Source organism: Ptychodera flava, chromosome 14 (assembly GCF_041260155.1).
Source record: "Ptychodera flava strain L36383 chromosome 14, AS_Pfla_20210202, whole genome shotgun sequence".
In the NCBI taxonomy this organism is placed as follows: Eukaryota; Metazoa; Hemichordata; class Enteropneusta; family Ptychoderidae; genus Ptychodera; species Ptychodera flava.
In genome coordinates this window covers 19,742,399-19,756,874 of record NC_091941.1, presented here as the reverse complement: position 1 = coordinate 19,756,874, position 14,476 = coordinate 19,742,399, and the positions used below count along the sequence as shown (strand labels likewise).

At 40.7% G+C, this 14,476-nt stretch overlaps 1 protein-coding gene across 1 annotated transcript; it reads left to right on the top strand.

Annotated features, from left to right (window-relative positions):
- Positions 1-3,882: 3,882 nt before the first annotated feature.
- Positions 3,883-13,284, top strand: LOC139149658 (carboxypeptidase B-like). Its single transcript, XM_070721513.1, has 10 exons — positions 3,883-4,037; positions 5,726-5,807; positions 6,483-6,710; positions 8,208-8,309; positions 8,697-8,801; positions 9,704-9,814; positions 10,545-10,635; positions 12,058-12,260; positions 12,838-12,922; positions 13,043-13,284. Exons 1-10 carry the CDS (start codon positions 3,961-3,963, stop codon positions 13,228-13,230), a joined length of 1,272 nt encoding a protein of 423 aa, XP_070577614.1. The 5' UTR covers positions 3,883-3,960; the 3' UTR covers positions 13,231-13,284.
- Positions 13,285-14,476: the final 1,192 nt, after the last annotated feature.

The following is a 14,476-nucleotide window of genomic DNA, read 5'->3' as shown; positions in this document are numbered from 1 at the left end:
CCTTACTCACATCAGTATGTAATTAATATTGGATAACTGTACTGAATGCCTATGTAATAGTTAAGACTACAGAAGATAGGATAGCAACAATTCCCTTTTGATATTATCGAACCAGTCGTTACACCTTGTGTTCCAGTCGATTTGAATTTACGAACATTTCCCGTTAGACCCTAAAGAACATATCCATGCTTGGGAGCTCCATGCTAGCGTTATGAACGATCGGTTTGTAAATCTGTTCTCTCTGCCATAAAAATACTTCGTAATGATGACGTGACATTTCTGTTTTGATCAGTTTTTTTGTGACTCAGCCCGTGTCACCTGGTCGTCTTTGTGCCTTGATAATGTTCATATGCCGAATATTATATATTATTTACAATGACGTGAACCGAACGCTGATTCATGAGTGAACGACCGTGAACATTGACGTCATAGGCGAAGCTATGCCAAAGAATTTGAACACCAGCCTCGGATGTCGATGATCGGTTCTACATCAATTATGATTCAACTGTCCTTCCATCACGTGACAGTAATAATCTCTAATTGGCTGCCGTCGAAGACGGCACAATCCACGTCTTGGTCTCTTCAAAGCTACGAAAGTACGAGATCATTTATCTCGATCGTTCTTAGGGACTGGTCAGTTTCTTCGGCCTGGGGCGGTGCATTCAATGGGGGGTCACCCTATTTTTGACTTTGGTTATGTGGGGGTCACCATGTTTTTGAAATGCTGAAAAGGGGGTCAGTGTGTTTTTGAATTACAACACGGGGTCATACTTGCCTAAAATACATCGTACCGGCCACGAATTTCATCATTCAGTTGCATTTTTCGGGCGGGTCATCTATTTCCTTAAAACACAGAACGACTGAATGTTTAAAATATATAAAAAACATTACACACACACTAATATATATATATATATATATATATATATATATATAATATATATATATATATATATATATTACCTTTCACCTTTTATTTTACCTTTGTCGCAAGAGGGGAGTCATCCTGTTTCCGAAAGTTTGAATAGGGGGGTCGGTCACTTTTTGATGTCGGCAATAATCCACCGGCCCACGGCACCCCGAAGAAACTGACCAGTCCCTTAAACAAGATAATGTCTACGGGAGACTAATTTCTTTTGTTGAGAGCAGGGCAAAGCTGCCTTGGTTTTCTGACGTTTGAAGTTTACGGAGTAATTGTTCACTCTACCTGTCAGAATTGTTCAAAATCGATGACTTTGATTGCACCATAATCTATGTTTTTGCAAGCCGACATGATTTTTACAAAATGATGAAAACATCCCTTTTCGCACGTATTCATGCAGACGTGTGTCTCCAGAGTGTCCCCCTCCTAACATTTGACAGTTTTAAGAAAAGAAACCCTTTTGTGTATTACGTCAATAATACAAAAAACACAGAAGCCTTTATTAAACTTGTTCACGCTCACTTCAGACAACCCTAGCTTAAAGGTATACTGTCATCTGTTCCAATTTTGCCACAGTTACCATGGAAAGAGAAAATCTAACCAATCACAAATTTTAAGCGGGTGGCCGCTTTTTAAAAACAGCGCCATCACACGGCATTTTGAATACCAAGGAACGCCCCTTTGACCATATATGGGAATATTTAGATTACAAGTGACTGTATACCTTTAAGGCTCAATGTTTGACGGTTCCACTTCGTCCGACCCGTTTCACGCTTCGATCGGTGTTATTTGGACAACCTGCTGAATGATCGTCATCCTGCAAGGTACGGATTTTATGGAAAAAACTCAGTTGAACTACCGAAAGCGTTTCTGAATTATATGCCGTATGTACAATGCACGCATTATTTTATTTGTTGATGGGGTGAGATTGAGATGAAAACTTAGAAACTTATTCAATCTTACGCGATATTGCATCAATGTCAGTGAAGTAACAATAGTTAGAAAAAGATAAGTCACTTTCATGCTGTAAAAGATCTGTCACTGCACATCTTACGTTATTTCGTATCCTTTCTTACATACACACGACATAATTATTGTACGGACATATTAAGACATCATACGGACGTATGCGGACGTATAATAATAGCATCCTTTTTTACCCTTTCTGCCAAGTTGTATAACGACTAGTTTGACCATGATACCAAATGAAAGTATGATGTCATTAACCACGTTAGCGCCATGTCAACATACTCGAGGCCAAATTTGCAGAATAAATAGCAAGATAATCAAAATTCAGCCTAAAAATTGGGTTAGGTCAAATTTTATCGTAACATAAGACTCCCCTTTACCTCAGCAAATCCATGTACGGCTTCTCAGTTAGTTAGAAACATTTATTCAAACATGGGATGGTGGGTACCAATAGTCACGTGATCCTTACTTTCACAATTTTCTTCGACATTTTTATTTCATCTTTACAGAAATAAAAAATCATCAAAGTCAGCTCTGTTTACCAGATCAAACATCGAATGAATTCTCAAAGCTTTTGCCTCTCTTTCCTTCCTTCAAAATCGACTCTTCGCCTAACTCATTCAGAAATTAAATGTGTCCTGATAAATTTCTCAGAGTAACATGTCCATAGTTCTCCACCATAGTTTTTCTCCATTAGACCTGTACGGGTTCAGAGGTAGCGTAGCCGGAGCGCCCGCACACGGCTGAATCTTTCTGTCTATTTCTGTATCGGTTTGGTCATAGACAAGGAGAAAAATTGCCTGTGGTTTGGTGTATCGCAGTGAACAAGTTTCAGAGGACAGGGGTATTATTTGTTAAAGCATTGTCAAGAAACCTTAGATTGCAGCGTTTCCTATTGTCGCTCTGCATTGATTCTCATTCAAGTATTATTGTTGCTTAGCAATGTCATGCAGATAGTTTTACCGAGCTATTTCTCACCAAACACCAAATATACTTCGAGTTACGCCCAACTCACGGTTTCAGCAATTTGTACAGCGGAGATCAATAAGCGTAACACGATACATGTACTCGTATTTGACGATATGTGACACGCATGCGTATACACAATTGGATTCTTCCAATATTCCCATATCAGTTTATTCAGTAAGGACCTGCCTTCTGAGTTCGGTGGATTCCTTATCAGTGTACGGACAATAAAACTCACTCTTGTTTAGGTAAATGCCATCGCATACAGCAAACTGCTTGGCTAAGTTGCTTGGTAATTACCTAATTTGGCGTGCCAAATATATACCCACGTCAGCTTTAGAATTTAGTAAAACTAGCTATTTTATAAAATACCTGTTTGTGACATAGTTTCCGAAAATCGCCACACAGAATGATTTCGGCCATCTTTATATCTTCAGACGTTTACAGTAAAATATAGTAGACAAACAGCTTTGTTCACCATAGACCCTAATTTTTTTTCGGGGTCTAGTTGTTTCACATGTAATGTCTGAGCTGTTTCAAGTTCTGTAAATACGACAAATTTTGTCATAATTCAAACAATTGAGGTGATGTCATTCACACGTTAATTTCCAGTGCATTGGGACCCGATGGGCACGATCCCCGGGAAGCAGTTGCCTCGGCAGCCAGCAAATTTGTCACCTGTGCTGTGTCCCAAGTGAACCGCGTGTTACTTCGATAGAAGAGGCACAGATGTGTCCTTCGCTGTATCAACCGGAAGACTGGCATGCATGTTCTTGTGTATGGAAGCCTTTCTCCGTCGGCTTATAAAAATAGCATTATCTTTTGTGCCGGATGATTTTTCGGATCCGTCGTTTCTGATCACATGTCGTTACTGTTGATGAACTACATCACGAGACCGCCCCTACTACATGAAACAAGACGTCTTCGCGGACTTGAGAGACAGAATTACGTAAGACAGGAAGGGAGAGATTAATATTTTTTTATCACTTTGCTCGGTTGATTTTGTTTATTTTGCGCACGGTAATTTTTTGTTATCCGACAATACTTAACAAGACACGGCGAAGTATCCGGACGTGGTGTCGGCATTTGTGAGATAGTAGACCATGGCAGCACTCAGGGTCACCATTGTCATCCTTGCCGTTTTGACCTTTGCAAGCAGCGAACCGTCTCGTTTTGACGGGTAAGTACACTTGACATTTTAAATCGAGATCAGTCCACAGACTGCCAGACAGAAGTATCGTCTCGGTCATTTCGTTAGGTCAGTAAAGCGCGGTTTCGTCTTCTTGTTGTTGAAAAGTACCGATTCCTTAGTCCCCTCGTCAAATAACTTTTGGTTAACAAATTTTGCCTATCAAAAGAATGATAAAAATAATGAGTTAGACTTTGCTTAGACTCACCTACGAAGGTGACGATGGACGTTCATCATTTTTCATCTGATTTGTAAAAGTTACTAGTTCGCTGTCCCTTCCCATAGTAACTAGCACCTCGAAGAACGAAAGTAAAATATAATACAGCAGACGACTAGCAAAAACCTGAATTTTGAATTCACATTCAGGCCAAAGATCTAAAGACTCGCGCTGACCTATCAAATTGGAGTTTACAAACGCCAGACGTCGACGTACACCAATCAACGCTTTCTGTAACGAATGCCCATGTGGACGTGATAGGCTATCGGTTAAAATTGGTCACCTGGGGTTTGCAATCGCTGCCAGCTTTTTGTCTGACATGTTACCGCTCGTGAACCGTACTATTTGACCGTGACACTGAGAGAAGTATTTTCATGACGTAGAACGAACTCGAACACTGAGAACATGTATGAGGCACCAGGGGCAGTGATAAAAAACAATATAGGAAAAAACGAAACATTTGTGATACAGAGTTTGAAAAGGACGAGCGAATGACTGTTACAGCAACTTGAAATTAAGCTATACCTGCGCACTTTCTGTGTAGAGGGACAGCGTTTGGAAAAGGGGCCATCGAATGTCAGTTGCGTGTAATGAGATGACAGAGTAAAACAAATTTGCAAGTGTTGCATAAAACTCTAATAGCTATAACACTGACTTCGACGGTGAAAACGCACCTTTGGGAAACTTCAACTTTGGGAATTAAAAAACAAGTCTGAAATTTGTCGAAGTACTTAATGCAATTTCTAAGATAATGAAAGTTGTCTTTGCGTCGTCGAAAAGTCATCGATCCAGTGTATCTTCTGTGTTTATCAACGTCACCTGTATTATGTTTTTTGTTTAACATGTGAATTGTTCCATATTTGCTCTTATTACGCGTCGTACAATATTCTCTCATGTCCCAGCATCCATGCATATGATGAATGGTAGAATATGGATAAGTTACAGGCTTCGTTGAATGCCCTCTGAGAACTCGGATAGGGGCTGGACGAGCGGACTATTGTACACGAACGGTTATTAAACTCGTAGTGCAGCTCCGCGCGCGATGAGGTCAGATTCGGGCTCGAGAGTAGCCGTATTATTTTCTCAGGAGTTAGTGGACCCACATCTGCAATTGCGGCCTTTGAACAGTCGCCATGTATGTCGGTGTACCGTTCCTTGCGCAAGTGTTTCTCAATGTCAGGTAGCACTCCATTGCATATCACTGCCAGTGTGTCAACCAGGTCCTAAGACAAGCTATATGCCTAAAGTTTCAGTTGAAGTAATACACATTGAATTTAAATAGACCGTTATATGACACTTGGCTAGTCTATGTTAGAGCTAAATATTTTGTGAACGAGCATATCCTTGATGAAGAACCATACTTAACACACGTTTAGATGTCGTTTCACCTATCATTGTCATGCTTCGCGCATGCGCATGAACTCGCAAACGAAGTTTCCCTATTTACTGTCTATGTTTACAGCTACCAGGTTTTGCGAATAAATCCAAAAACTTACGATGAGCTTGAGCTCTTGCATCAACTAAAGACTCAAGTCGGTGACAAGGTGAGCATAATTTGTGTTCTATCTGAAAAGTGTTTTAGGTGTCAATCGACGAAAAGTCGCCAGTCACGTGATCTAGCCAACGTGCCATCTAGCGAGAACGCGGCATGAATTTTCATATCTCTTTAAGACAGTAGTCGTTGATTAGAAAAGTCATGATGAAGAAACCGCACATTAGTGCCCAGGTAAAAACGACTGTCGATACTGTGTAGTCCACATTCTGAATTTGCATATTCTGTAAATGGTCTGAAAGTGAGTCTGTATTGTCGGTTCAGTCATATTTTTAGCGCCAATGCTATACAGTAAGAAACAATGTAACTAAAGGCTAACTTAGGAAAATCGTATCCTTAATGGCTTCGTTAAGGTTCAATATTTCATTCATGTCAGCGGCACCTGAAAATTTAAGATGTTTTGGGAGAAAATGACTTGATACAATATACAGGACCTAAGATAGGGCTAAGCCGTGTCTTTAGAGCATTATTTGAAGGTGGAGTTCTCGACTTCACTTAAACCTACAACAGACAGGCAGAAGATATGGGATAATTTCGCACTGAGAAAACCATTGCAACTTGGTCAGGACATACAGGAGAGAAGCTGTCTGTGGTCAGGAAAAGTGGGCGAATCGAATGGATCCACGTCAATGATATGAACAGCCTAACTCGCCATTGTCTCTCACAGGTGGACTTTTGGCTGTCGCCTCACGCCGTCGGCTATCCCGTCGACGTCATGGTCCCGCCAAGTTTGTCGCCTGAAGTGACGGCGTTTCTGCGATTGATGAAAATAGACTACATCGTATTCATCAGTGACGTACAAACGCTGATCGACGGTCAACGGACGTCGTCGCAAGATTCCCAACAGGACGCCGATATCACGTTTGACTATAATCGGTATCACACGTATGACGAGGTAAGGGACGCCCACGGTCGGCACTTCGCTGTTTTTACGTATGAGGGGATATAAAAAGTGACTGAAAGTTTAAAATAATGCCCCGCAGCTGTACAATATCTGGAACAATTTAAACTCCTTTGATGAATGGCTGAGAAAATAGACGCTCCTCGTTACCATGGTTTTGGAGTCTGGTCTAGCAAACGTCATAGATAAGCGGAACATGGACCTACCACCGTCGGAAAGAAATTTGCATGTTCCCTAAGCACCATATGGCCGGACTCATAATCCGCGATGATTTGTCACCGTACAGTCAAGGTGCCACAGTTGTCACTTGTTGTAAAAACGCATCCCATGGATACTATAAAAGACTTAAAGGATGTCCGATTTGTGAGAATGTCAATGCCTTTACGTTATTTTAAAATTCAAGCCCCACGTTCATTGCGACGATAGTATAAAACCCCCAGAGATGTATTATCAAATTGCGTAATAAAATGAGTCGCCATATTTTCCACCATTCGATAACATACAGTAAAACTTTGTACGTTGAAAATCATTTATAGTCGACGATTAGTTAAAGAAAAATATTTCGTATTGATAATTCCTTGTTACTATTATACCTGATAAAAGTAGATATCGATTCAAATATTTTCATATGCTTTCGGAAAAGTGAAAGACTCGACCCACCCTGATTATCAACGTACATGTTTGGCTGACGCTGGCATCTGGTGTCACTCCCATCGTTGAACTGCTTCCGCTTGTCGGCCACATAATGATCACAGTCACCTGTCTTCTAAAATTCCGCTCTGTGCCTACGCGCCCATATATGCCTGAGAAGATACACACGTCTATGGGGCGCGTAGACGCAGAGCGCAACTTTAGAAGACAGGTGACTGTGTAATGATCCACAGCTTTGGTGCTTTTGTGGAACTGCCTCTCAAACAGTTCCTTCTCGTCTTATTTCTGACAGAACGCAATGATTCTAACCATCCACACCACACCAATTAAAATTACTCTAAATTGCATTCCATGCAATTTGCTATCGAGGGAACTTCTACAGTTTTGAACTCGTATTAACTTTGGTAGAATGCGTCTTGGGGACAGTTTTTTCGGACATTCAAATTTTACGATATGTTTCTGACCTTCTGCCTGTATAGACTGCAGTCTGTTGAGCAAATGACACCCCAGCCTTTTTGTTGGGTTCTTCTGTAATTTTCCCCTCAGAGTTAACAAGGGGGTATCGAACATTTACATTTAAAATGTCGGTTAATGCTTCATAAATTTTCTGATCCCAATTTTTTTCATGGTGACCCCTTATTTGTATCCTTAATTACGATAGAGAATGGTTTTAAGTCTTCCTGCCGGGACAGTTTGAGCAAAACCTAGAACATTCGTTTTGCGAGGCGCGTATTTCCAATGGTCAACAAAGCCTGAGGTGTTCTCTCCTATACTCAAGCAAAAAAAATCTCTTTAAAAAGTGTCTCTGGGGTAGAACATTTTTCTTCATTCATACCCTAGATCGATACATGGATCACTGACATTGCCAATGAATACAAAGATATCGTCGAGATTTTCGAGATAACCAAATCCTACGAGGGACGACGAATCAGGGGCCTCAAGGTAGGTCACGTGATATTCAAATAATGAAACGCCCATTTTAATATACGACATTCATAAGTACCACTCACTTCCGAGACAGTCATGTCTCTCGATTGGAGCCTATTTTACTTTACAATTTGTTCAACCGCGAGATGACGTCAATACACGGCAAGATCATCAGTCACAGTTAGACGGAAGGAGACATACGTGCATATCTATAAAAGCAAAGACTTACAGGTAGGCATGCATAGAGTTGGACAAATGATGTTTTTTTCTGATTTTTTGTTGCTCAGGGCACACGTATATCCCGGTAATCGTCGATTAACTTCCACAAAATGCTATTCTCATACTAACTTCGTTATCCCTAGCAATTATTCCACCTTTTCTAACGATTGCCTCTACCGTTAGATATCAACCTCGTCCATCATCAAGAAACCAGCAGGCTGGTTCGAGGCTGGAATCCACGCCAGGGAATGGATTTCACCCGCTACCCTGATATACATGACCAAGTATGTAAGTATGTCACCATTATTTTTTGGGGTATTACTATCTTTTACTTTCATCAAGTGTTGCCTATATATCATTCCAAAAGTCAAAAGTTTGCTTCCTTGGCGTACCGCATGCGAAGAGACTTCACTTCCTGATTCTTGCGTGAGTCCTATATAAGTTCTTCCGTTCCATCACCAAGGCTATTGATGCTCTATAAGCTGTAAGTTTTCGTGTATATTTGTTCTGACGGTAAAATGGTGTGCGGTTAGACTGACCCCAAATTGCCTGGCTTTTCTCGGCAGCTGAGTTATACTAGCTGGCCAAGCCAAGGCGTTCACCCCACGATCTGCGCAAAAGCCTACCATTAGCGCGACGGTCTGCTGATGTTTAGTCCTTCACTTTATGATATGTTTTGATACTTACATGCCCAAAGACTTGGAGCAAGTCTCGTGTTCGGTCTGTAAAATGCTGTTCCGTCTTCTATTTCCAAACCCATGGTCGACATGTCTGTTGTTATACTTATCAAAACGACATGTACGCATATAAAATGTCCAACGTTACTTTTGACATCGTATTTCTAGTACGGAATATAATTCACTAAGCCACATCATTGTTCGTCAACAATAACATCTCACACTGCAGACCGTTCGTTGTTTGCAAAGCTGAATTTTTGCATTCATCATGTTCAACAAAACCCTAAAGAGCAGAATGAGAAGTCTTTGCTCTCTTGAACAAAAAATTGAGAATATTTGATCAAAATTTACAGTCCCTAAGTCCAAACTCTTACGTAATCCAGTAAATTCTCGATCAGATTCGAACTCACGACATACGGTCGGACCCCAATACTCCACATGTAGCGAAGATACGTAGTCAACGTCGCTCTGCTAAATCCCTGATGTACTAAATGGACCTATTCATCTTCGCAGATACTTGAAGGGTACGGTAAAGACGATGAAATTACCCGGATGATAGATGAGTTCGACTGGTACATAGTTCCGCAATTAAACCCAGATGGATACGAATACAGTAGGACGGATGTAAGTATCATAGCTTAAAGGTATACAGTCACCTGTAATCTAAATATGCCCATATATGGTCAAAGGGACGTTTCTTGGTATTCAAAATGCTCACGCGAGGGCGCTGTTTTTAAAATGCGGCCACCTCCTTAAAATCTGTGATTGGTTAGATTTTCTCTTTCCATGGCAACTGTGGCGAAGTTTGAACAGGTGACAGTATACCTTTAACGTGAATATGTTGATGTGCTTTGAGATTAGAAAGTAAGCAAATCTGCTTTGATTCTTGTCATTCTGTCTGCTACTGAACTAAACAATCACTATGTAATTCAGTTGTATAGTGCTTTCAAATGCACTGTAGGCGATTTGAGTATTAGGTAATCGTCAATTATGTACATGTATAGCGCTTGCCGATATATCTTCCTCACCTAAGCAGATCCAAAAAAAAGTAACAATTCTGCATTTTTTTATTTTTAAATGCAGAAACTGGATATTTGCGACAAAAATATTTGCAACTAAATGCCTTTTACTTTCAGTGATCGTTTCCTCTTTTTTTTGCTTTTTTTTCTGTGCTGCTTCATCACACCTAATGGCACAGTGAACTCCGATGAAGTCAATCGTTATACTGACCATCATTTCTTCCGATGGTCATGGACACGTAAAGTTATCATCATTAACAAAACTGTCGGTGATATTTTATGTGATAAGCATTTTTGTTTCATTCAGGTATCCCTCTTATAAATTTTGTCCGCAGAATCGTATGTGGCGTAAGACACGTCAACCCAATGCCAACTCGCCATGTATAGGTTCCGATCCAAACAGAAACTGGGATTACCAATGGGGAGGTAAGCCAATGCAAAACCTTTTGAGAAATCCAACGAATACCATTAAAGGTATGCAGTCACCTGTAATCTAAATATGGCCATATATGGTGGAAGGGACGTTCCTTGGTATTCAAAATGCCTATGTGAGGGCGCTGTTTTTAAAAAGCGGCCACCCACTTAAAATCTGCGATTGGTCAGATTCTCTCTTTCCATGGTAACTGTGGCAAAATTGGAACAGGTGACAGTATACCTTGAATGGTTTAACATACAACCCAAATGCAACAGTCTCGTTCATGATCCATTGATTATGTAAATAATAGTCCGGGTTATGTCCATAGAGAGGATATTACGATTGACCAATCAGCGAACTGCCGCCGCCGCCAACGTCATGAATAATTAACATGCAAACCTTGGCTCGTACATTGCAACGAGTTTGGAACTTTTCGGCTTGATTTCGCCCTTAATTTTAGCACTGGGTAGTTTTTAGATGTAGACGTTACGCACAAAGTTCAGTGCGGCCGAGATGGTGACCGACACAAGTGGTTAGTACATTGAAAATTACTTATTTGGATGAATTTCCTGGCCGGGTACGGCTCCTAGAAATCAGCATTTGACCCTTGTAAATCTACAGTAAGTTATTTGTCGCCAAATATCGCCTAGTTTTGGTCAAATTTCAATTTAACCTTGCCATCTGCAGTATGGAGAATGTTTCAAGCTTTGCAAAGATGGGTCAACTGTTTTAGTCGGTCATCGGAGCACGATGGAGCACGAATTTTTCGATCACCATGCGTTTCCCGGTACGATTGACCCTTCGCTCAGAAAAACGCGCGCCGGATCAATCGCCGAGAAGTTAACCAAAAGCTGGAAAAGAGAACGAAAAACGTCCAATAACTCTTTGTCGAATATGGTCAAGGGTAAAGAAACTCAGAAAACTATTCCTGAAGAAATCTTACAATTTTTTAACACGGTAGAACGTCGCCAATCGACTGGAGCTAAGATACTTCCGGGTAGTCAACAGTCTCACTCGATCGGTGGATCTGTCAGGTCATATCGCGATCTGAACATAACATTTCAAAGTGAACCAACGTAACCTTTGACCCTTGTTACATATACAGTACGTGATTGGTTCTTGCCTTAATTTCATTACATATACGGTACCCCATTGGCTCTTCCCTACTATCCTCTATATGGACATAACCCGGACTGATTAAAACTAGGCGATCGTCACCGCCATCGACCTGCGATAGGTAAAATGTCACCCATGAATTTATATGAACACACTTTACCATCGGCTCATGCAGATAAACCTGAAGGTTACAACTTATATTGATGACTACAGATTATTCGCATATTAAATGTTCAAATTTAGCAAATTTGAAGCGCTTTTATGAGCATATCGCCCATCGGTTTAAATGACATAGGCCGACACGTGACCGTTTTCAGGTGCTGGGGCCAGTACCAACCCGTGTGCTGCGGACTACCGCGGTCCTTATGCTCTGTCGGAACCGGAAGTGAAAGGTGTGACGGACTACTTACGCAACCTGGACCAGGAAGTGAAACTTTTTATAGATTTCCACTCGTATTCTCAGCTATGGCTGTCACCATGGGGTTACAGGAGAATACGCCCGGCTGATTATACTGAACAGGTGAGAACTTGGCCAAAGTGTAGTCCAATGTCAGCTCAAGTGACGTCTTCATATTGCGTCTTCATGTCTTGTGAAGATTTAGAGAAAGTTATGAAAGAATCTTATGCTTAATACTGAAAACGTCATAAAAGACAGATGCACCATTTTTACAGTTGGACGGTGGATCAAATCATGCCAAGGGAATTCGATTTAAGTGTGTAGATCCTCTACCTCTTAATTTGCAGAGGCACCTGATAATATTTAATTAGGCGAATGATTTAATTCTCAATCTCTGTGATTTTGTACAGAGACATCACGCTCTGTTGTGTTTGGAGAAAGCTGCTTTAGCATCGAGCACTATAATTTCTCACGAGGACAACTGTATACTTTGATATCTATATATATATATCTATATATATATATATATATATATATATATATATATATATATTATTATATATATATATATATATATATATATATTATATATATGGTCAGAGCACCATTGCTCCATTGTAGAGTATCTTTGTTTTCTTTGGAGAAACGTTGAAGTTCATTATCACAGTTTATCACAGTTCATCTTAATACAACCTTACAGGTGAAATACGCAGCCAAGGGTGTGGCGGCCCTGGAAGCGGTGTACGGAACCAAGTACACGTACGGCGATGTCGCAAACACACTCTGTGAGTACACCATAAACCTCTCTGTACGTTTTACAAATTTTGCCAATAACTTTACGAGAAGTACACAAAAGTAAGTGTGAAAATGTTTACCGATCTGACGGATTTGCTTTTTTATTTCAGATGTATCGGCAGGTTCGAGTCTTGATTGGGCATATGGAGTGATCAACGCGAAGTACTCATACGTCCTTGAGTTGCGTGACACCGGAGAGAACGGATTCTTGCTTCCGGAAGATCAAATTGAGCCGACCGCCATCGAGACTTTTGCCGGCATTAAGGAGGCAGTCAAGTACGTTTTGGACGAATTTTAGTTGACGTGTATTTGAAAATAATGAGAGGATTTGAAAAATAAATATTGAAAACTAGCTGACGGAAGTTTGCCATGGTCTTGGCTGAACGAACGGACTGACGGTGACTAATAAGACTTTATTTGAACCATGCAGTTCAATTTTCAATTATGTGGAAGATTAAAAATTTGAAGTATTGCTTCGAACTTTGATTAAAAGACGAAAGATGTACGACATGTCCTACTGAAGAAATAATCAAGTATTCTAATTTCTGATGGAGAGTAACACGAATTTTGCAAACATCAAATGGAGATAATTCAGAAATCGTTGGCTCATAATATCTCCCTAACATTTCATCGACTAAACGGCGCGGAGTTTGGTGTTAGAATTCGTTCGACAAATCGTGAGGGAGAGTTTCGAGGTGTGTATTTAGTGACGCTAAATTACGTATGATGCAGTAGACATGACCGTCTCTCCAGTAGAGTGACATTTATGGAACCACAGGGCCTCTTTAATTCCGTATACGAACCGATCATTCAGCAAGACTGGGATGACGTCGACACAGTGTACGCCATTGTCCGGTCTGCTCAGCTTGGTTAGGTCTGCGTAGCAACATTCACGGGAGGGTTTCTGGCTGAAGAGACCCCGTTAGCTAGTTAGGCTGAGACGTTGGAAGACTGATTCCGAATGTTCGAAGTGTAAAAGAAGAAGATGCAGTAAGCAGTATCATGTGTAATTCTCGTATCTAGTATGAATCAAAACGTGCATTTGAAGCTTATGATGATATCACCTGCATTCACGAGCTGAAGCCCAAGAAAATAGAATCTGATTAGAAAGACAAAATTAGCCCCCCAATCCATATCATCGTCGTCGTCGTAAAAAGAGCTATAACTTTGGTAATTTTAATAAGAAAATTTCCACCCGCTTAAATTGAGAGAATAGGAGGGGCAGAGGTTATGCAAACTGGTTTATGAGTTGACAAAGTATTTTAATTCCCTGTTCTCCAAGTGGAAGATGGTGTAAACTATGAACGCTGCTCTCGTTCCTTCGTTGAATATTTGATCGAAGGAATCAACTGCTTACTAAGATCTGATAATAGACAACATCTCCGAAGGTGGCGCTTGCCTGCTGCAGACACTAGTGGCGAAGCAATATCCCGTCGGAGAGTATTTGGTCATTTGTTGGAGAAGTTGTGAAGTTCTGGATGATGAAACAAAAGGTGCACATTTTCTCGCTGTTAGAGGGCGCAAGTGAAACTACATACTCTTGG